General features: G+C 44.5%; 2 protein-coding genes and 1 non-coding gene across 11 annotated transcripts in view; 2 read left to right on the plus strand and 1 right to left on the minus strand.

The window, feature by feature from the left end:
* Arhgef4 (Rho guanine nucleotide exchange factor 4) overlaps nt 1–6,925 on the plus strand; it is a 77,598-nt gene extending 70,673 nt beyond the window's left edge. For all 3 annotated transcript variants that reach the window (XM_071619234.1, XM_034636236.2, XM_034636235.2), the window contains 7 exons: nt 31–210; nt 1,120–1,352; nt 1,818–1,947; nt 3,404–3,535; nt 4,200–4,443; nt 5,131–5,208; nt 5,728–6,925. In XM_071619234.1, coding sequence (XP_071475335.1) covers nt 31–210; nt 1,120–1,352; nt 1,818–1,947; nt 3,404–3,535; nt 4,200–4,443; nt 5,131–5,208; nt 5,728–5,879 — 1,149 coding nt within the window. In that variant the 3' untranslated portion in view covers nt 5,880–6,925. The remainder of the gene's footprint in view (nt 1–30; nt 211–1,119; nt 1,353–1,817; nt 1,948–3,403; nt 3,536–4,199; nt 4,444–5,130; nt 5,209–5,727) is intronic.
* Nucleotides 6,926–7,698: 773 nt separating this feature from the next.
* Nucleotides 7,699–24,055, minus strand: part of Fam168b (family with sequence similarity 168 member B) — a 34,184-nt gene continuing 17,827 nt past the window's right edge. For 6 of the 7 annotated variants that reach the window (XM_027936778.2, XM_071619236.1, XM_027936773.2 and 3 more), the window contains 5 exons: nt 17,022–17,057; nt 15,256–15,398; nt 14,982–15,159; nt 12,743–12,872; nt 7,699–12,189 (listed from right to left, as the gene is read on the minus strand). In XM_027936778.2, the coding sequence (XP_027792579.1) occupies nt 12,760–12,872; nt 14,982–15,159; nt 15,256–15,398; nt 17,022–17,057 (470 nt within the window). In that variant the 3' untranslated portion in view covers nt 7,699–12,189; nt 12,743–12,759. The remainder of the gene's footprint in view (nt 12,190–12,742; nt 12,873–14,981; nt 15,160–15,255; nt 15,399–17,021; nt 17,058–24,055) is intronic. The other variant, XM_027936775.2, reaches the window with a different exon arrangement.
* Nucleotides 23,009–23,081, plus strand: Trnav-cac (transfer RNA valine (anticodon CAC)). Its single transcript has one exon. It is a non-coding gene; the product is annotated as a tRNA-Val (tRNA).

Below are 24,055 nucleotides of genomic sequence, written 5' to 3' on the forward strand. Positions count from 1 at the left end.
TCTGACCACCCCTGTCCCCACCCCCACAAGGGCTACATCAGGCAGTGCCGCAAGCGTGCAGACATGTTCAGTGAGGAGCAGCTGCGCACCATCTTTGGGAACATCGAGGACATCTACCGCTGCCAGAAGGCATTTGTGAAGGCCCTGGAGCAGAAATTCAATAGGGAGCGCCCACACCTAAGCGAGCTGGGCGCCTGCTTCTTGGAGCACGTGAGCAAGCCCTGGATTCTCCATCTGGATCCCTAAGCCCTGCCTGTCTAGCACCTCTCTCTCTGCCAGGGACGCTTCCTCTCCCCACACACCCTGGCCTTTTATTTTCACCTCTCTTTGCACCTGGCTCCCTTCTCCAGCCCAGGCAACCTGCTATTGCTGTTCTCCCAGAAGCTTCCAAACATCTGTACACCAGGCCCCAACCTGCTCCTCTTGCTCTACAACAGTCTTAGAAGGGTCTCTGCTTTTGGGTGGGGGGAAATCACTGTCATCAAAGGGGAGTCTCAGGCATCAGTCAGGAAGAATTTGCTTGGGCCAGACAGGAAGGCAAAGATGTGTCCAGCCACCTATTTAGTGCCCCAGGGAAAGTTTTGGGGTTCCTCAGATAGTGGGTAATCTAGAATTTGTGTGGCCCACATCCAGTGTAGATGCCAGATGCCCAAAGGTTCATTGACTTGGTCTGGAAAGATTCCAGCCTCACCTGAAAGCACAGAAATTTGTTTTATCCCTGTCCTGGGCAAACTCACAGGGTTAAGCAAAGGATGTCTGTCTCTCTACCTTCCAGCCTCTGCCCCACTCATCTTTTGGCCTTAATAATAGCCCTTCCTTATTAGCACCACTGATTTCATTAAAAAAAAAAAAAAAAGTTGAAGTTTCTACTGAGGGCTTTGCTGAGAAAGCTGGGTGGCAGCAGGCAGGAGCACGCAAGTCCTCTCGGGATCTTCCCATCCTTGGATGTGATTCCACATACCTGTGCCCAGTTAAGTAAGTGGAGAGTGCCTGGTGTCCCCTGAGACCCGACTCCTAAAATAAATCAGAGGCTCTTTACTCTCAGGGACCTGGGGCTTTGGCTGATTGCCTGGGGGAGCAGGAAGACAGCCATCCTAATCTCCAGCTGTGCCCTTACAGCAAGCAGACTTCCAGATCTACTCCGAGTACTGCAACAACCACCCCAACGCCTGCGTGGAGCTGTCCCGGCTCACCAAACTCAGCAAATATGTGTACTTCTTTGAGGCCTGCCGGCTGCTACAAAAGATGATCGACATCTCCCTGGATGGCTTCTTGCTGACTCCAGTGCAGAAGATCTGCAAGTATCCACTGCAGCTGGCTGAGCTGCTCAAGTACACCCACCCTCAGCACAGGTAGGAGGCATGAAGCAGGGAGGTAGCCTGAGGTTATGCACCAGTCAGTTTGTTAAGCACTTGGGGTGTGCTGGGTTCTGCTGTAGGTACTGGACAACACACCAAATAAAACAAGCAATGTCCTCAAAGAGCTACCACCACCGCAGTGGGGGGAAGAGAATCATCAAGAGGATATTAAGGGGCTGTAGCTCAGTGGTAGAGCACTTGCCTCGCCTATGTGGGGCACTGGGTTCAATCCTCAGCACCACACATATTGTGTCCATCTACAACTAAAAAAATAATTCTTTTTAAAAAGAGGATATTAAGCTTAATATTCAGGAGGAGAGAGATTGTGCATTTGACCAGTCAGACATGGCAAGAGGAACAGCCCCAGGAAGAGTCAGCTCCACCCAGGGGGCTGTGGGAGACTCCTACATCTCTCTGCTCTCCAGCCTGCAGTGCCCTTCCATCTGTGTTCTGCCACAGGGACTTCAAGGATGTGGAAGCTGCTCTGCATGCCATGAGGAATGTGGCCCAGCTCATCAACGAGCGGAAACGGAGACTTGAAAACATCGACAAGATTGCTCAGTGGCAGAGCTCCATAGAGGACTGGGAGGTGAGGGCCCCAGGGCCCAGAAAACACTGCTGGGTCTTTGCTTGAAAATTGTGCTAATCCCTGAAAAGTCTGGGAGCAGAATCAGAGAGCCAGGCTCTTGAAAGCAAGCACTCATGGCAGAAAAGCAGGTTCTCTTGTACAGACACAGGGTCTTTGGTGCTGCCCGGAGCCAAGCTTTAACACCTGGTGGCCCCCTTCCTGTGAGGTAAGACAATCCTCCCAAAAGCCACCACCAGCCAGGAGAAGCCCTAACAGAAGAAGCATGTTTTTTCTAAACTATATCTATTCCTCAGGGGACAGATTACATCACTGAGTTTTATTGAACTTTTGGGGCTCCCAACAGTTGGATTTAGGCCCCAAAGTGTGACCAGAAATGGATCACTACCTATCAGGGTTCCCTAGTTCCATTTTTATGACTTGCATATTCCCCAGGTAACTGCCAGCCTTGCCTTCTAAGGGAACAGGAAGGCCTGAACTGATAACATTCCTGCTCCCCAGAGCCGTGGAGGGTTTTGCCCTTCCACCACCAGCCACTCTACCTCATCCGGAGGCTCTGCTCCTGTCCACACAGTGGCACTGTGCCAGCTGTCAAAGGAATTATCTGAAAATCAATATAAATCAGCCACAGAACGTTATAAGATAGATTTCTGGGCCCCACCCTTGACCTACTGAATGCAAATCCCTAAGGAGCAGCTGGGCAATGTGGTCTAGTGGTTCAGAGGCCCAGCCTTGGCTAAGGACCCATACAAGTTCAGTCATCCCAAACTGAATGGTTGCCAACAGCTGGCTGGGATTTGTACTCTCATAGAATTGGAAAGGGACAGGACGTAGAAAGTTGAAAGTTCCAGTGATGGAATTTCAGGTACTAAATACACATAGCTGAGAAAAGGACCTTCTTTAGACTCCTAAAGACTAGCTACAGAGGTGAATTCCAGCCAGCCTAATTTTTTCACTAGGGCAGAACCATCTAATCAAAAGTGTGAGCCACATGTGTAATTTTACACTTTCTAGTAGCCATCTTAAAAAAGAAACAGAAGAAACTGATTTCAATGTTGTTTAACTCAGTATATCCAAAAGAGCATTTCCACTTGTAATCAACACAAAATATCATTGAGATATTGTACATTGTTTCATATTAGTCTTAAAACTCAGTGTGTATTTTATACTGACATCTCAATATGAATTAGCCACATTTTCAGTGCTGAAGAGCCACATGAAACCACTATTTTGCAAGGATAGCCAGCTCAGGTTAGATCCTTCCGCCTTTTTCATTCCCCTTCAATAGTCCCCACCTTTGGGACCAGAATACTTCTTAGGCTTCAAGAGCACCCAGCCTCCCTTGACCTGGCCCAGTGGAAACTATAGTGGGAATACACCCACCCACCCACTACAGAGGCAGGAAATAGAGCCCAAGGTTGAGTGTGCTCTTCTCATGCCTCTCCTTGGGGACCCCCAGGGGGAAGATCTTTTGGTCCGAAGCTCAGAACTCATCTACTCGGGGGAGCTGACTCGTGTTACACAGCCCCAAGCCAAGAGCCAGCAGAGAATGTTTTTTCTCTTCGACCACCAGCTCATCTACTGTAAGAAGGTACCGGCATCACTCTGCCCTGCTGGATTGGCCCCACAGAGCAGGTGGAGAGACTAAAGCCAAGGGCTGGGAGCAACTACCCCGAGAAAGGGAGACTGGCAGATCCTACACTGGCCATTCCTCATTCCTGGGAGGAATGGTCAGGCCCATAGGGCTGGGAGATGGTGAGACCACAGGATGGCTCTCAGTCCAGTCAGGGCCCACCCAGTACTGTTAAGAATGCCCTCCTCCTGACCTGGCCCCTGCCTGATCCTCAAGTCACCTATTTATTCTCCTACTATAAATCTCTGCTTCTCCTTGTGACCCCAGAGGTCCTTTGCGGTATCCTCCTCCCGGCCTCCTCTGCACTGCTGGCCTAGAAGCCCCCATCCATGCAGTTCTCCTTGTCCACTGTACTGTGCCCTATAGGCCACTGTCTTAGTTTCTATGTCTATCTGTCTTCCCACCAGACTATACAGTTCAAAGACAGGGCTGCCCCCTGCCCAGTTAGTAGCTGGGCATTGAAAGGGCAGGCTCCTCCACTGGTGGTTCAGCAGTCATAGGTCACAAAAGGCCCCCTCTGCCTTTAGGTGCTCACCATCTGCTGGGGAGGTGGCTGGGGGCAGACAAGGGACATGGGCAGGTGAACAGGTGGGCAGCCAAAGCTCAGGGCAGCATCTGGCAGGACCTGCTTCGCCGGGACGTGCTATACTACAAGGGCCGGCTGGACATGGATGGCCTGGAGGTGGTGGACCTGGAGGATGGGAAAGACAGAGACCTCCACGTGAGCATCAAGAACGCCTTCCGGCTGCACTGCAATGCCTCAGGGGTCAGCCACCTACTATGTGCCAGGAAGCCTGAGCAGAAGCAGCGCTGGCTCAAGGCCTTTGCCAGGGAGAGGGAGCAGGTGCGGCTGGACCAGGAGACAGGTGCGAGACCCTGCTGGGCCTTGCCCCACCTCTAGGGCCGACCTGGCCCTTTTGCCTGGCCTAGCTGCCTGGCAGTCAGAATCACCTTGATAAAGTGAGGCAGTGTGTTTCATCCAGGAGTTTCAGGGCTCCAGGAATCTCTTGGTCCTAGTAGTAAGCAAGGCCACCCTCACTCTACTGGCAGGAGTGGCCCTTTCTCAGTAGACGGCCCCAGAACACGGGTCTGCTGGCCTGCATGGGGTAGAGTGGATGTTGCTTCACTGCACAGACTTGCACATGTACCCATGAACATGCTCTAAAGCCAGCTGGAACCCTGAGGAAACATGGAGGGGAAGGTGGGTAATAGCCTCCAGAATCCTCCCCTGCCCCATGAGAATAAGCTTCTCCCCCTCCTATTCACTCAGTGGCCAGGTTGCTCTTGGTAGAAGAAAGAGCATCCACCTAGACACTGCGCAAAGTGAGGGCCAGACATCAGGTAAAGGCAAGAGATGTGGGGCACAGTGGGAGGACTCGGGGATCTTCATTCTCTGCCATAGTTGGCAGGGCCAGCTGACTGAGCAGGACAAGGAACAGCCCTTGCTATATTAAGGGCACAAACCCTGAGGCATATGGGAGCAGAACACTAGGAAGACTGCACCCAGGCAGGGGAGGAGGAGGATATGGGTCCTTATGTATACCTCCCCCCAGGCTTCTCCATCACTGAACTACAGAGAAAGCAGGCCATGCTGAATGCCAGCAAGCAGCAAGCCACAGGGAAGCCCAAAGGTAAGTGGACAGTAGACCCACCTATGGACAGCTCTGTCATTGATTACATCTTTGTCTGGCCCCCAAAAGCAAAGCCACCTAAATACCAGGTTCCCAGAGGTGCCCACTGCCCTTTGTAGGTATTATGTTCCCAAAGGTTGGTGATAAGGGGAAGCTTGGGTCAGTACATTGTTCTTTATCTTGACCCCTCTGACCTCAGCATTGTGGCACCGTTAATGTCAGTGCTTTTCTTCCCTAGGCTGCTGACAGGCACCCTCACAGCTACCTTCCCCCTTGCTATAGAAAGAGCCAACATCACATGCCTTAGAAGGGCCCCTGGTCATCTATCATCTCTGAAGGCTGCAGTAGGTCAGGGCCAGGCCAGAGGCTCCAGGCAGACTGGGCCCCAGGATGTGGTCAACCCCTTGGGAAACAAATCCTATGTGGCAGAACTGAGGTTCTGGAACAGGCCCTTCTGCCTTCCACCCTGTGCCACCTGACGCTGGGGCACCCATGACCCTGCTGTTTCTCTTTGCCTAGGCGTAGGCCGGCCCTGTTATCTGACACGCCAGAAGCACCCATTACTGCCTGCCAGTCGGCCCCAACAGCAGGTCTTGGTGCTGGCAGAGCCCAGGCGGAAGCCGTCCACCTTCTGGCACAGCATTAGCCGGCTGGCACCCTTCCGCAAGTGAGCCAGTACCCACCTGACAGCACTTTGTGGACCTGCCCATCCTCAGCCCCCAGCTTTTCCTCCTTGAGGACCACTCCATCTGGCCATCCTTCTCTGCCTGTCTTGCAAACTGGAAGTGTGCAGGTGTTGGTGCCCCCAGGGCACACCAGGTTTGTGCTCCCATGCTTGGTTTCTTCCCTGCTGCTGGTGAATGAAGTGACCAGCTGGGAGAGGCAGGGCCCTGGCACATACAAGCCCCTCCTGCAGCCTGACCTCTGACCCTCTCCCCTTCTGTCCACACTATGGACCTGTGTGAGGCCTTCACTAACCAGGAGCCGGGAAGCCACCGCTCAGAACCACTTACCAGGCCGGGGTGCAGAAGGCACTAGCTGCTTTGGACCCGCTTCTTTGGAAATCTAATCATCCCCACTCCTGTTTCCTCCAGGCAGGAGAGACCTACTCTATGGCCAGTGGCCACCTACAAAGCTGGGCTGTGTCCCTTCAGGCCACTTGCAACCTTGGAGTACAGGAACCAGAAATTCTCTACCCAAATATCTGGCCCAGACCTGCCCTTTTACCTCCCAGCCCCTCTAGACATTGTTGGTCACCCTCTTCACTCGTGATGTTGTGTAGTGGGAAGAACAAAAACATATAGTCAGCCACATACTTTGGTCGGGGTTTTGTGACCATTCCATCTGTAGCTGTGGGGTTGCTGCAGAACCACCTGGTTCCTGTTTTTGTTGGGGTTTTGTCCTCTTGTTTTTCTAACAATGAAGAAAAACAGTTAATCGTTGTGACACAGAAAGATTGCCTTACCCTAGTGAGCGTGAGAAGCCATAAGGACTGAATTCTGGGGCCAACAGCATCCAGACTGACCCGACCACTCCAGGCAATGGACATGTGGCGAGGGCACCCACATCCTGCCCAAGGGCGCCAGGAGCACAGCCAGGCCTGGCATGTCAGTGTGGAACCCTACAGGATTCAGCAGCATGGACAGTCACTCTTGCACTATACCTTCTCCAAGCCAGAAGCCACATTTAATTTCATAAAGAAACTTGTGAAAAGTAATCTGGCTCCAGCCATTGCGTTCTGTTGGTGTGTGCGTTTTCTCGTGTGTGTGTGCACCTGTTCTTTCTGTGCCTGGCCTTTCCCCAGAGACAAAGAATGAGCTGGGGGCATGGTGGCGCGTGCCTATAATAATCCAGCAGCTCAGGAGGCTGAGGCAGAAGGATTGCAAGTTCAAGACTAGCCTCAGCAACTTAGCAAGGCCTTAAGCAACTTAGACATTGTCTCAAAATAAAAGCATAAAAAGGGATGGGGATGTGACTCAGTGGTGAAACCCCGGAGTTCAAACCCTGATATTAAAAAAAAAAGGAATACCATGAGCCAAGAAATTCCAGAGGTATGGGGTAGGGGTGGCTCTATTGAAGACTGGGGTCAATGCTGCAGAGGCCAAGGATTGCTGGGAGGACAGTCTGCAAGACCTGGAGGTCCATTCCTTCCCTGACTGCTCAGCTGGAGCTGGCATATATGACTTTGAGGGACTGAGGTCCACCATCTTTCTGGGCCTCAGCATTCTCCCTGCTGAAATGGGGAAGGATATGAATGACTTCCCAGGTGGACCCTGGCTACAGAAGCCAGAAGAGGAGCCCGAACTGCCTCCTTCCCAAACCACCTGGTAACAGTCCCTCAATCCACTGCCTCCAAGGGGTTGAAGACCACATGACCTTCCCAAAACCCCTAGCAGTCTCCTAACTTGTGGAAAGATACAGCACCTCTCTATTAGGCCAAGCTACCTCTAAACAAAACCTACAATGAAAAGAATCATGAAAACCAAAATATGCAACACAAGTCAATCTTTATTGAAAACTGCAGTATTAATACATAACAATTCTTGTTACAATAAACGTGCTTTAAGAATTTTAAATCTGAGCTCATCTACTCATCAGATTGCATAAAAAATTAAAATAGTATGAATTTACACCTAATTGAACTGGCTCAGAATGGATGGTCCATTCCTTTTTATTGACACGTAAGTTCAATGCAGAGGCGAGGGATGCCTTAACACTGGAAGACAATGCTGACTTAAGCTTAAAAAAAGTACCAAGAGAACAGTGTAAAAAACAGTATTTAAAAATCATTTAAAAAAAAGGGGGTGCGGGACAGTTTCCTATTCAGTTACAGTCCATGAGCCTCCTTGGGGCCTTTCCTTCAAGTGGTCATCACAGCAACCCTGTTAAGAGCAGTCTCAGATCTGGCCCAACTAGTTTATTCTACGGCCCACCGCTCTGCACCAGAACCCATAGTGCCACCCTAGCCAAGGAGCTGCCTGCTGCACCACTCTGGGACATCTCACCCTGCCTGAAGTATATCAGGACTCCCTGACAGAGATGTCACTCTTCTCCCGGTCCCAACTGACTACACTTTATTTAATCCTGCTTATCCTATATGTTTTTCATTTTTCAAATGATTGGGAGCGGGGAAAAGAGACAAACCCTCTAAACCATGCAAGACCAACTTTGCAGTTTCCACCAAAGCCACATCCACCTCAGAGTGTCATTTGCAGTGTATCTGAAGGTCAGCCACCCTTCAGTAAGCTCAGGTGGAGTAAGCAGCTCAGAGAAAACAGACATAAACCTGGGAGATGTGCTAGGCAGAAGAGCTGAACTCTGCTCTCCCTGAAGCCAACCTCACTCCTAAACTTTAGAGATCCTTTTAGAAAGCACCAGAGAGAAGGACCAGCTGCTGTCCCTCCTGCCACTGCACCCATGAGAGACCCTAGGCTGTGTGGGCAGTGCTAGGCCAACAACAGCTAGAGCAGCGAATGCTGCCGGATAAAAAGGTGGCCCAACTAATCAGAGTAATACTGTTTTCAAATGTTCGTAAAGGAGAGGTGACATTTGAGCTCCCTCTGTAAAGGAGTTCCAATATTTACACAGCTGGTGCATGGCAGCTTTTTACCACTCCCCAATGGCACATGAAGCCCATGGGTACACGAAGCCCACGTTGGGACAACACTGCCAGATGCCAGGGCATTCCAATGTATTTCCTATCACTGACATGTCCCCCAATAAACATGCAAATTACTTCCTAGACCTCCTCTGTCACAGCAGGATAAAGCTACCAGATGAAGCAAAGCATAGATGCCTTGCTGGGGAAGGGCAGGACACTCTAGAGGCCAGGGACCCAGCTCAGGGCTGGGGACCTCTCTACCTCCTATGAATACTACATTTGCATAGCACACAAGAAATGTCACCCAATAGCAATTCATAGGCCTAATAACCACATCATCAAGAATGTTCTTGAAAGATGGACCACAAGAGACATAAAAGGTTCTGGAAGAGCTTATGTGCCTGTTACCATGATTGGCTCGGGCCCCAAAGGTGTCCTCACCTCAGAATCAAGAAGCTCATAGATAACTCAATTCTAAACACTCAGCTTCCAGACCACATCCAAACTAGATTTCTATGAGCAGAGAGGAACAGCAGCTACAAAGCTGATGAACACATCTTCCACACCTCAGGGGAGAAAAGAATAAACATTTTTTTATATTCATAATGACATCCATGTTTACAGGAATTAGGTCCTTTGTTTGCCTGTTTCAGTTACTAAAAAAGAACAATAATTCAGCTGAAGAACACTCAAATAAGGAATGTCACATACACAAAAAGCAAAATTTCAGGGAATGTTCCACAATATGCTTGCGATAACAAATTATACAGCTCTGTAACAGAATACTGACCCAGGTTCTAGCCCTTAATTAATTTTACTAGAACTGAATGTTTTAAAAATTACAACCTATGACAGTTTTGGTACTACTCAAATTCAGATTCTTATCTGACAGATAAACTCTCTTTAACAACATATTTCATAAACTGATGAAATGATAGTGTCAAAATGGGAAAGATTTCTACTAGATATATAATGCCAAAGTATCTGATAGTCTCTTAGTTCAACTTCACAAAAGGGAAAAAAAGATTTTAAAATAATTTTAGAGAAGCAAAATGTTTATTAAGCTGATGTACACAGGGGAAGGGGATGCAACCCACTTTTCTTTACCCTTCACCTTACTGCTTGTGGAAACACCCTGTGTTTGCCGGCCTCACACAGGTCTGGAGATAGTTCATGTAACTTCTTAGGACTTCCTCCAGAATGCATATGACTCTGCCCCTTATAGGCACAGGGAATGTACATGTTTCCATTTTTGTGTGGGGCTTTGTTAAAGCATACACTAAAGTTATGAATACTGTTCTACTCATATATTACCACTCAATTTGGGAAAACTGCCTTCTCTGTCAGTTAAGTCCCTGAAACCCTACTGATATTGCAAACCAATACAATTACCAACACATATTTGTGGAAATGGACACAAATTATGTGCCTGGGGTACATGTCTCTCTCTCTCTCTCTCTCTCTCTCTCACACACACACACACACACACACACACACGTTAAGTGCTCACAAAGCGATTTAAAGTACTTATCAGTAAACATTCTATGTTAATAGACATTAGGAATAAGGAATCTTCTGTTTACAATGATCCATGCAAAAATATTCCTAAACTTCTTACAAAATAAATGTGGAAAAAGAAAATGAAGAGTACGCACTATAAAAAATAAGATTACCAAAGGCTCAGTGGTCAGGTATTCCACCTACCAGCCAGGCTGACCGCTAACAGTGACCTCCACCCGAGTGCCAGAGCCCTGACCTAGCTGCCTGAGAAGCAGCACAGAATCCTCTCTCAATCAAAGTCCACAGCATTCCAAACAAGGATGGGGTGGGAAAAGGATGAACTTCCATCTCTGCCTGACAGACCCCTGAAAAAGAGCAAGTCTTCATACCTCCACCCTTCTGACCCTCACTGAAAACAGACATGCACTCCTACTGATGGAAGTTGGGCATTTGGGGGAGGGGGGGGGGAGTCCTCATGATTTCTTATGTACAATATTCAGATTTTAAACTAAAAATCTTCCCATAATAGATCCTGGCAGGCAAATCATTCCACTGCTACCGGGCCCTTTCTGCCATCCACACTCACTCGGTGCTGAGTGCCTTTAGCTCCAAGAAGAGATGAGATGGCAGAAGAGGCTCACAGACCACGGACACCAACCCTATAAATCTCCTCCAGCTGGTCACAATCAGGTGGACTACTCCAAGACAAGCTACATGATTCTACATTATCAGACATACCCACAGCCTTGCCTCTCTACAAGAAACATGAGGAATTTTAAATAAAGTTTTGTTCCCTTTAAATCATTCTTAAATATACAACTTTCTCTATAACATACAGCTGAAGTCTTTGCCATTCCTTGGGAGCAGGGTGTGGGGACCAATGCCTATAAGTTTTCAACTGACTTCAAACATTTCTGGGGAAGGGGGCGATTGGAATGATTTTCTAAGCTAAATAAACCAGAAGGCAATACCTCATCCAAGTGTTTCACATATCTTCCATCCTAGGAAGACAATTTAGTTCTACTCAGGACTTTTTCAATAAAGATATACAAAAAATCTTCCTTCTCTGTAAGAGAACAGTGTAATGGAAATTTAGATGGCAAGGAAAATTGTTTTGCTGATATGTAGAAAACCCCTTTGCCCCTAACTATACTGACCACACAACTCTAATCTTCCATGATGGTCTTGAAGCATGTCCCCTTTCCCTGGACCCTGCCAAGCCTACACAGAAAGAAAGGGATGCCCACTAATTGGCTAATCCCAAACCACAGTGGCCCGCCCACTCTCTCCCCATCCCTGCAGCTCCCTCCCATGCAGTCAGTGCCAAAGAAACAGATCGCTGAAAACTAAAGTCCACATCCAGAAGCGGCAACCTACATCAACCCCAAAAGGTTGAAGAATCACCTAAGGTATTTCAGGTATGCTCTATGAACATATTCACTTTAACACTTATAACTTTAAGACTTTGCATACAACAGTGCATTAGTGAAACAGTTGTAAAATATGTTTCCATTCCTTTGGGTTTTGCGTAAGATGGTTTTGCATCAGTCACTGCAGGTAGATTGAGCAAGCTTTGTTTTTGTGTTTGTTTTTTTTTTAAACATGCATTCAACTAGATATGATTCAGAATAGATTAATACTCCCTTTTTATCATTACAGTTAGCTAAAAAATTGCCAGGCAAGTCCACAAAACAGGATTTGCTTTAAGACCAACCCACGGAGTTAGCTGGAGACTAACGGCGCTGGGACCTGCTGGACCGGGACAGTCGTATTTAGCTAAGTGTGAGAGCATTAAGAAGAAAGTCCTGGTTGGAGGCACAAGGCCTGCAGCACCAGCTGTGGAACCTCAATGATGTGACTGCACAGCTCCATCCGCAAACCTAGAAAGAATGAAAGGTACACAGTCATACAGAGTTCTTCTGCCACCACTGTTCTAAAAACTACAAAAGGACAAGATCCAATAGGGTCAAAAAGGGCAGCAGGGCACAAAGGTGCTGGACCTGATTCCCACCCACCTCACAGAGACCCCCCCAGTTACAACCAGAACTCTATCTCCTGCAACAGGCAAGAGGGGGATGCAAGCATATTCCAGGTAAGAATATAGATGCAGTGTAAATAGTAACTACTCAAATGGTTTCCTTCTCTTTATGGAGTTCCAGGAAGATCAAAAACATAATGGGGTTGTGGCTCAGTATAGAGCGCTTGCCTAGCATGTAAGAGGCACTGGGTTTGATCTTCAGCACCAGATAAAACATGAAATAAAGGTATTGTGTCCATCTGCAAATTAAAAAAAAAAAAAACACTACAATTGCTCTTAGATCAAAGGTCAGGTGCATTTTTTTCCTTTGTGCTTAAAACATGAGGTAGGTTTGTCATCCTCCACAGAGAAATGCACTATTGCCAGGGCCCAGTGAGCCTTCACTGATCACTTACATTTATTTGCAGGGTGATCACCACTGAGGGGGCACATAGCTGTAGGTGGGTGTTCCTGGAGCCCGATACGTGGGCACAGTGACTGGGTGAGGGGCAACAGGAGTTGGGGAATGGGCAGTCAGAAGGGTACCTGGAAGAAAGAGCAGCACATCACCCAAAAAGCAGGTCTACATGCTATATACCAACTCCAGTGTGACTTCACACTGTCACTGACATGTAGGCATGTAGGCCTTTGTGAAGAGACAGGCACCTTGGAAGAGGGCACAGTCCTGACTCAGAATAAAGTCAGAACCCTAATCAGATCACCCCCAAAAGAGCTGAAAGATATTTGATAACATGTCTGTAAAAGGGCTTGTGCCACCAACTGTGGTGGTGCATACTTGTAATCCCTGCTACTTAGGAGGCTAATGCAAGGAGGATCACAAGTTCAAGACTAGAATGGGCAACTTGGTGAGACCCTGTCTCAAAATTAAATTAAAAGGGCTGGAGATATAGCTCTGTGTTAAGAGTGCTTCAGTACTGCCAAAAAAATTTAAAAGAATATATAAAAAGGCTTTGGGTCTATCTTTACAGAACATTCAGAAAACTTTTCGTGGGTCAGAAGAACCCCCACCCATTTTTTTGGTTCTGCAGATTGAACCCAGGAGTGCTTTACCACAAAGATACATCCAGTTTTGTTTTTGTGGCGCTGGGGATTGAACCCAGGAGCATGTGCATGAAAGGCAAGCACTCTACTAACTGATATATCTCCAACCCACATCCAGTTCTTTTTATATTTTGAGACAGGGCCTCGCAAAGTTGTGATCCTCCCAAGTCACTGAGAACAGGTGTGCACGCAACTGCCCCAGGCTTTTACAAACATTTTAAATAGTATTATCAGACTTAAACAGAAAATTCTCATATATACAACACAGGTGAACCTTAATTAAGAACATTATGTTACGTGACAAAAGGACAAATATTGTAGATAGTCCCATTAAGATGAGAGTATTTAAGAGTTATCAAACTCAGAGACAAAACAAAATGGTAGCTAACAGAGCTAGAGAGCAGGTGTACAGCAGTTTAATGGAGTATAGGTATTTAACACATACAGGATATTCAGATTTGCAAGACGAATACCAATGTGAATAGACTTAATATATAAAATTATGGAAAAATTATTAAAAGGGTGAAAAAAAAGAGAAATGTGAAGTGGGATTTCCAAACTACATGAGCTTCTGAGTACATTTCGAAAATGTATTTTTCCTATAACTACAAAAAAATTCAGGGACTATCTGAATTCTTTTGAGGTCAACACTCCTCAAACCTAATGCCATTACTCCCTGTTGCCTGTGCTCACCCTGCCCACCATGGCCTCCAGGACACAGCTTCTGTCTATGTCACAGTCTTCTCTGCTTTGACAGAAAAGTACAGGAAAGCCAAATAAAATGGACATTAAGGTCAGAAATACACAGTATCCCAAAAAGCCTTCTCTTTGGTAGAATTTCCTTATACTGAAGTTGGAAGGTAGAGAAGTGAAATTCCAATCATGGGCCATCAACCCTTAAAGACCAGCAGGTAACTTAATCCCTAAATAGCAAATCAAGCCCCAGGGCTTCCATGGGTCCACAGAGACATGCCTACTCTAGCCTAGTGGTCTCTTCTGCCCTTGGTTTGTTCTCCTGACTTAGAAGAGGACTGGGGAAGTAAAGCAGATAAGCCGAAAGATCTGTGCAAGTAGCTGTTACTTCTATTAACACCAGACCAGCATTCCTAGATACACTGAAATCTTGCCCATTAACTTAACTTGACCTATGAAGCCAGATCACACTAAAGGGAAATATGAAGAGGGCCAGCCCACAAAGTGTTCCTCCTCAAGTTTTATATGCTCACAGTGGTGGAGGGAAGAGTGTCTGGTCACTCACTCCACATCCCTACTGCCAAATGGACTATCCAGCTCACCAACAAAATGACTTAGTCAAATTCAGAAAGTGTTGTTCAGTTATGCTCCACAAGGGAAGCCAGTTGGTTCATCAACTCTTACACCCCATACTCCAGTATCCTCTCAACTGAAAGAAGGGGAAGGAAAGGAAAGGAGTTAAAGTCAAAGGTAACTGTCACTTCTTCAAAGAATCACATGTACTTCACACAACTGCAGCCATGAAAAACTAGAACCAAGAGTCAGAGTATTCATTAGCTTTCCCACACCTTACCCCAGCCTTATGGCACCATAGCACACACACTAGGAATAAGGACTCACCTGCTGACATGGCCATCGTGGTTCCAGCAACCATGCCCATGGTGACCCCATTGCCTCTAGGAGGAGGGATGGGAGCAGGGTACACTGTTGCCGGCATGCCATTGGGCTGCACCACCGTGGTGTGATGGATGACGTGAGGAGGTGCTGCATACAGTGGCTGTGTATAGTACGTGCCTTGCTGTGGGGATAAGGAAGACAACTGCCACAAGGTCCCATAATTTTGGGACCTAATGGAACCAATCCTTCCCACCATGCAGGGCATGTCCAAGCATACCTGTGCGTAAGGGCTCTGCTGGGGATAGGCACTTCGCACGGGGTACACGGCAGTCTGGTAGGGGTTGGGGGAAGAAGAGTATGGCGGCACGGCCCCGCTGGTGGGGGAACAGGACACTTTGTAAGGTGTGCCAGGAGTGTAACCTGTAACAAAAAAGCCCATGCCTGAGTTCATGTGGGACCATGCCAGGCATGGGGGAAGGACATGTGTAGGGTGGAGGCAGGTGTCATCTCAACCACGAACAGTGTAACACAGTCAAGATTCAACACCACTACAGTCCCCTCTCTTCTCTACTGACACCAAGCTCCATTTTTTGGCTTTGTGTGCAACTGAAGTGGAGGGGGGGGGGGGTTGCTGAAGAGGAGAAAGTTCTATAGAGCATATACTCACACAAGAACAGGAAATTAAATACTGTCCTGACCCACCAGAATATAAATTAGTACAGCCTTCCTGGCCACTCAATTTGGCATTTAAAGTACATATGTATTTTAATCCCACAATTAGCTGTATAAATCTACCATAAAGAAATAAGCACATATACACAAAGACATAACTTAGAAAGCACACTAATCTCTGGTATTACAGCAAAAACAAAAGGAGAAATTTATCAAACATCAGGGATTGGCTTAGCACCCTACAGTAGAAAAACTTTTGGATCAAAGGAACAGATTGAACACACACACTTACTTGTTCCCACCCAAAATGACATGAAAATGATTATAAAACAGATTAAGGAATAAAAAGACAGACCAAGAATGAAAGTAAAGGCTGGGCGTGGTGGCACACGCCTGTAATCCCAGCAGCTTGGGAGGCTGAGGCAGGAGGATCACGAGTTCAAAGCCTGCCTCAGCAAAAGCAAGGCAATAAGCAACTCAGTGAGACCCTGTCTATAAATAAAATACAAAAAAGGGTTGGGGACACGGCTCACTGATCTGCCCGAGTTCAATCCCAGGTACCACCACCACCCCCGCCCACTAAAAAAAAGAATGGAAGTGAAGAAAGCGTTTAAATCTAAAAAGCTACACTCCATCAGTATTGAGAATAGTCTGATCATAGGACACCACCTGTCCTGGGAACTGCAGGACACCAACTTGTTTCCAGAAGCTGGTGAAGGCCTCTAATGGGGAAGAAGGGCTGTGAATCTACTGAGTGACCATTAGGTGTCTGGCTCCCCTCCTGATCCTCTACCCCAACAGATTTGCTCTCAGGTCTGGCGGAGAGGGCCTCTGGCTTACTATGCTCACAGCAGCTTTATTCAACTGCCAGGACGCTATAAATAGCCCACATGTCCACCAGCATACAGACAAACTGATACATCCACACATCAAGACACTGCTCAGCAACCAAAAGGAACAAACTACTGAAAACAGACAACATAGATGAGTCTTAATATCACTATATTAAGCAAAAGAAGCCAAAATAAGAATACATGTTATATGCATCTGATAGTAAGCACCAAGAAAGATAAATCAAAATCCACAATAATAGAAAACCCACCAGTTGTGGCCAGGGGCAGAGGGGCACATGTACCTTTCGGAACCGTGTAGTCACCCAACTATAGTGGTGATGTAAAACCCTATACAACTATCCAAACACACCAAGGTACACAGTAGAAAGGACAACTTCCAGTACAGGTAAACACTATCTCTGCAGAAGCTATTTCTAACATGACCCTAATGACATTCACATTCCCATCAGTGTAATGTGAGGCAGGGAGCAATCACACTGTCACAAAGTATAAAATCTCAAACCACAAACACACTTACCACAGCACCCAGCAACTCCACCTCCAGATATTTCCCCTAGAAAATGAAAACACAGGTCCACAATGGGACTTGTAAAACACATTCACCAATCTAATTCCTAAAATGGAAAATAATCCAAATGCTCATCAATAGGGAAAAAAAATACACTGTGATACATCCATGTAAACACTACTTAGCAATCAAAGATGAATTTCAAACCATGTCAAGCTTTCCAAAAAAGCCAGACCTCAAAAAGAACACCAGAAATTATTCCACTTATATATCAAACACTAAGTAAATCCAACTATTTGACAAATCAGAAAAGAGGAAAGGGTGAAGAAAACCTGGGATGATAAAAGGATTGAGTATATTGTTTGGGCAGTGGTTCCACAAGAATGTGCAACTCAAAATTCACCCACTGCACACTTAGTATGTAGGTTTTTTGTGCATAATCTAGTTAAAATTTTTTCATTTTAATTACACTACTGGATTGTATTAAGTAATGTAACACATTTTATTTTTAATTTTAAAGAGAGAGAATGAAAGACTCCCTGGAAATTCAGTTTTAAATGGCCTTTTTAACCACAAGAAATTCTGCTTCCCTCCATGGGGCCAGGTAAGTCCTAGTCAACTGTGGCTATAGCCACATGACAATAGTATCCTCATCAGAATCTCCATGTATGTGCCCAGGCTCTTCATGACTGTAATGTCAGTTTTTCTCATGCATTCCCCAGGGCGTGTTCACACTGCTATCCCTTCAGTGCACCCAATAGGTGGCCCAGAGATGAGTTGTACTCCAACAAGATCCATCTGCATCCAGATTCTTAATCTCTTCATCCAAACCAGGTGATTCCCAACCTCAGCTAGTCTATCTGGAGAGAAAAGATCCTCCCAGATCTCCCTAATTATTTTTGAAGTTCATTAATTGCTATGTTAACTCTAAGTATAAACAGTACCAAAATTTGAATATATCAACTTTTAAACTTGGTTAAAAACCAAATACACAAATTTTCCTCCAGAATTTAGAAAAGCAAGTCCAACTATAAGAGCACTTAAAGAGTTTCTGCTTTAATTTAGAATTTCAATATCCCCAAAAGGCTTGGTCCCCAGTTTGGTGCTACTGGAAGGTACTGGAAAAACTGGGCCTTTGGCCGGAAATGTCCAGGTCACTGGGGACAAGCCCTCCTTCCCCACGGAGATTTTAGAATCCTGTCCCTCTCCTCCTCCTCCATCTCTTTTGCTTCCCAACTGGGAGAATTCTGCCCATCTGGTTCTGCAATAATGTGCTGCTTCACCTCAAAACCCGAGTAATGGAGCTAATCCTTCACAGACTAAGATCTTCAAAATTGTAAACAAGTGGGGTACAGTGGTGCATATTTGCAATCCCAAAGACTGAGGAGGCTGTGGCAGGAGGATCACAAGTTCGAGGCTGGCCTCAGCAACTTAGAAAGGCCCTAAGCAACATAACAAGACCTTGTCTCAAAATAAAAAATAAAAAGAATTGGGGATGTACCTTAGTGGTTAACCTCAATGGTTACCATCCCTGGGTTCAATTCCTGGCACACACACAAAAACAAAAAAAACACAAACAAACAAACAAAAAAAAAAAAAAAAAAAAAACTACCACCAAAAACAAAAACGAAACCCCTATAAACCAAGCTAAGCCAGGTGTGGTGTCAAACACCTGTAATCCCAGCGACCTGGGAGGCACAGGAGGAGGATTTCAAGTTCAAAGCCAGCCTTGGCAACTTAGAAGAACCTGTCTAAATAAATAAGGGTCAGATATGTAATTCAGTGATAGAACACTGTTGGGTTCAAAAAACATGAGTCTTTTCTCTTAGAAAGCTAACTATCAGGCATTTACAGTTACTGAAAACTGACAAAAACAGTCCTTTCTCTAACTGCTCATCCTAAGAAGAAAAAAAAGTGATAGCATCACAGGTCTATGTATGTTAAAACTCATCAAAACTTTAAATATGTGCACTTTATTGAATGCCAAATATACCGCCACACAACATTTTGATTATAAAGAAAAAAGCAGTATGGGAGCTATCAAGTCCCAGCTACTCAAAGACACTCCCAGGAGGTGGCCCAGGACAGCTTTATGAAATTCCTCACAAGAGACTGGCTTGCTGGGCTGGGGTTGAGCTCAGTGGTAGAACGCTCATCTAACACGTGCAAGGCTCTGGATTCGATCCTCAGCACCACATAAAAATAAGTAAATAAAGGCATTGTGTCCAACTACACCTAAAAAATAAATATAAAAAAAAGAGAAAGAGACTGGTTTGCTCAGAGAAGGAAACAAGGAACAGCACAATGTGGGAACACCTGTGACTAGACATGACCAAGGGAACATTACACAAGCTGTGTGTCAACACAGAGCCAGAACCTGTCACCAGAAAAGATCCAGCCCTCTCCACAAGGAGGAAAGCCATTAAAAAACAAAAAGACCACCAACACAGATTTATGCAGTCTTGGCAGGCAAGAAGAAGGCAGCTCAGGGTGGAGGGCAGGGCTATCTCCAAAGAAAGGAATAATAGGGCTGGGCAAGATGGCATATACCTATAATCCCAGCTGTTCAGAAGGCTAAGACAGTAGGAGCACAAGTTTGAGGCCAGCCTCAGCAGCGTAGGAAGGCCCTAAGCAACTTGGGGAGATCCTGTCTCAAAATAAAAAGGGCTGGGGACAAAGCTCAGTCAGTGGTAGAGTACTTGCCTAGCATGTGTGAGGCTCTGAGTTGAATCCTAAGTATCACAAAAGAGAGAGAAAGAGAGGGGTGGGGAGAAAGAGAAGGGGAAAACCAGATCTGGGATAGGGAGGCAGGGAAAGAGAGAGTCTCATCCTATATATCCTCCTCTTCCCCAAATCACTCCTCCTTACTTATTTCTCAGGACCACAATCACACTATAGCAGGAAAAACTCAATGCTGGTTAACTCATAGGTGAACAACACTAATATGACTCCTACATAGCTTAAATCCAGTTTCTCCCCTATTGTTTCCATGGCCTCCATCAATAGTCCTCCTAGGAATCACCAAACTCATAGCTGACCAAAATGTTAACCATTTCTTTAAAAAGTATCACAATCAAAATATTCATAGAATTATACTTTCTGTGTCACAATTTGATATCAAATGCTAGACTTTTAAGTCTGAGAATCACATTCATAATTTCTAGCACTACCTGATTTTCAAACGAATATGGCCCCCTTTCATCTTGGTGCAGTTTTTTAAAATTCATGACATAGATGGGGCAACTAGAAATATGAACACTGATTGTGATTTTGAGTATTATTAAAGAATTATTTTTTGGATGTAAAAATGATATATATTATAGTTATACATTTTGTCTTTTAAAGATAATATTAAAAAACATGAGTAGAAGGGAAAAAAAAAAAAAACATGAACAGGATGTCTGAAAGTTACTTCAAAATAATAAAAGGGAGAGCCTGGTGCAGCGGTGCATGCCTGTAATCCCAGAGACTCAGGAGGCTAAGGCAGAAGGATCAAGTTCAAAGCCACCCTCAGCAACTTAGCAATACCCTAACCAACCTATCAAGACCATTTCTCAAAATTAAAAATAAAAAGGGCCAGGAATGTGGCTCAGTGGATTCAACTCCTAGTACCAAAATAAAATAATAATAATAATAATAAATGGGAATGTGGTTAGCATATAGATGAAAAACATAAGCTCTGAGCTGGTAACTGCTAAAAAGTCAAGTGACAGGTAAGTAGAGATTATACTCTTAAAACTTGTGTATATATTTAAAATTGTTCCTAATAAAGCCTCTTTATTATAAAGTGTATTTGTTTTAGAGTTTAGGCATACTGTTATGAATTAAGAGACAAAAGACATACATTCAACCTTAAATTCAACTTGTGTTAAGTGGATCTTATTTCCAATTATTTTTTAAAATCTGACATAAGTGGACAAATGTGAATATGAGCAATTAAATCACATTAGAAAACTACCATTTCTAAATGTAATAATGTTAAAGAATGAATGCTTATTGTTTTGTTAGAAAGGAGCATTCTGGTTTTGGTTTTTGGTGTTGGGGATTGAACTGAGGGGCACTTTACCACTGAGCTTTCTAACCCCGGCTCTTTTTTTTTTTTTTTTTTAATTTGAGTCAGGTTCTCACTAAGTTGCTGAGCTGGCCTTGAACTTGCAATCCTCCTGTCTCAGTCACCAAGCCAGGAAGGAAGGGGAATTTCTGAAGTCCACAAAACAAGAGCCACAAAGGCTAAATATAATTCTAAATTAGTTCAGCAGAAAAAGAAAAAAGACATGTTCATCCTTTTATAGATAAAGGAAATAGGGCAAAGTCCAAACTGGCAGACCTAGGCAAAAGGTATAATGGGCATTCACTGTACTGTTTTCTCAACTGTTCTGTACATTTATAAATGTTTAATAATAAATAAGGTTAAAAAAAAAAAGTGCTTTCAAGTTGGGTATAGTAGTGTGTAACCACGGTCCTGGCTACCTGGAAGCTGAGGCAGGAGGATTCCTTGAGACTAGGAGTTCAATGCACTGGCAACATAGCAAGACCCCATCTCTTTAAAATATGTAAAGAATTGGGCTGGGGATGTGGCTCAAGCGGTAGCTCGCCTGGCATGCGTGCGGCCCGGGTTTGATCCTCAGCACCACATACAAAGATGTTGTGTCCTCTGAGAACTAAAAAATAAATATTAAAAAATTCTCTCTCTAAAAAAAAAAAAAAGTAAAGACTTAAAATGATAAAAATAAGCAGGTACAGTGGTGCACTTATATAATCCCAAAGAATCCATAAGCAATTTAGTATGACCCTGTCTCAAATAAAAAATAAAAAGAGCTATGGATGTAACTCAGTGTTCAAGGGCCCCTGGGTTCAATACCCAGTACCAAAAAAAATAATAATTTACCAACTGCCTTAAAAACAGAAAGAAAACAGTCACACACAGTAAGATATATGTACAAACTTTTTATCTAAGACATGTGGATGGCAAATAAGCACACAAAAAGATTACTGATATTATTTTTGTCACGAGAGTTAAAAATACAATGAGATCTATCCACTAGATTAGCTAAAATTAAAAAGATTGGTCATACCAGTGTTGCTGAGGATGGAGAGGAACTGGAACTCTCATACACTACTGAAGGGAATACAAAATGTACAACCAATCTGGAAGACAGTTCTGCAGTTTCTTCCAAAGTTAAATATACACCTGCCATAAGAACCAGCCATTCCATTTTTGTGTTTATTCAAAAAGTAATGAAAACTTATGTCCATAAAGACTTGTACATTAATAATCATAGCAATTTCATTTATAATATCTCAAAACTGCAAATACCCCAAATGTTCATTCCTGGCAAACAGATAAGCAAACTTATGGTATTTCTATACAACAGAATACTACCTAACAATAAAAAGGACTCAAATACTGATACACACTACAATAAGGAAGTCAAAGAAATTTGCCAACAAAAAACAATCAAAAAAAATAAAATGTTTTTTCTATGTGAATTCATTTACACAAAACTTTTAAAAAATGAAAACTCACCAACTGTTAAGAGAAAACAGCCCAATTACTTCCTGGAGCCTGGGAGACTTAAAAATGGGTAGAAGAAAACATTTGGCAATGATGGATGTGTTTATTCCCATCTATGATAGAAATAAACTATACAGCAAAAGTTATGAAATGGTACATTTCAAATATGTCCCATTTATTATGTCATGTATATATCTCAAGAGAGCTGTTTAAAAAAAAAAAAGGAGTTAAACAATGGGAGATGTCTTGCAAAAAAAGATGGGTGCTGGTCACCATTAAAGCAGCAATGAGGGGCTGGGAACATAGCTCAGTTGGTGGAATGCTTGCCTCGAATGCACAGGCTCTGGGTTCAATCCCTGACACCACCACCAAAAAAAAAAAAAGCAGCAATGAGTAACAGCATTATAACAATTATTGAACCCAGGGAACATATGTTCCACAACAGTCTCAAAAGACAGGAACAAAGAAGTCATCTAGGGCTGGGGATATAGCTCAGTTGGTAGAGTGCTTGCCTCACATGAGCAAGGCCCTGGGTTCAATCCCCAGCATCACCAAAAAAAAAAAAAAAAAAAAAAAGTCATCTGAAAAAAAAGATAAAAACAAGGCCATTGTAGGAAAGAATTAGGGGTTTAAAATAGAGATTGTTGGCTTATCCTATAGTGATAGGGAAAACTATTAAGTAAAATTTCACCTGGAAACATTACTCTGGCTTAAGTGAGCAAGAACATAAACCCAGGACAGAAAAACTGGGAGCAGGAAGACCAAGACAAGATTTTTCTCTTGATATGAACTAGGGACTGAAGAGAGGTTGACATAGTGGAGACAGAAAAGAAATGGACATATGAATAGAATATAAAGGCAAAATTTTATGAATCATAAAATAAGAAGAATTTGGGAGAAGGACACCATTGCCATCTTTCATCAAAATGAACTATGTGAGGCTAGTGTTCTAAGCCACAAAGAATTGCCCCAGCAATCTTGGAAGGTGCTTCCCGTGGAGGACAAGCCAAGCCCTCATGTCAAAACACAGGCCACCACTGTTGCAAAAGAATCACCGAGTCCTGAGTATTAATGCCGGAAAGGAGTCAACATCAGAGGATGCAGGATCACAGGAGGAAAATTCCACTCAATAAACAACCTTTAAAAGACTCAGATGAAACCAACTGCATTTTTTTTTTTTTGGGGGGGGGGGGGGGTTTACTAAGGATTGGACTTGGGGATACTCAACCACTAAGCCACATCCCCAACCCTATTTTTTATTTTATTTACAGACAGGGTCTCACTGAGTTGCTCAGTGCCTCGCCATTGCTGAGGTTAGCTTTGAACTCATGATCTCTGTCTCAGCCTCCTGAGACACTGGGATTACAGGCATGCACCATGGTGCCCAGTCCAACTGCATTTTTCACAGTGACTTTTTTTTTTTTTTTTTAAAGAGAGAGAGAGAATTTTTTTTTTAATATTTATTTTTTAGTTTTCGGCGGACACAACATCTTTGTTTGTATGTGGTGCTGAGGATTGAACCCGGGCC

This window comes from Marmota flaviventris, chromosome 11 (assembly GCF_047511675.1).
Source record: "Marmota flaviventris isolate mMarFla1 chromosome 11, mMarFla1.hap1, whole genome shotgun sequence".
In the NCBI taxonomy this organism is placed as follows: Eukaryota; Metazoa; Chordata; class Mammalia; order Rodentia; family Sciuridae; genus Marmota; species Marmota flaviventris.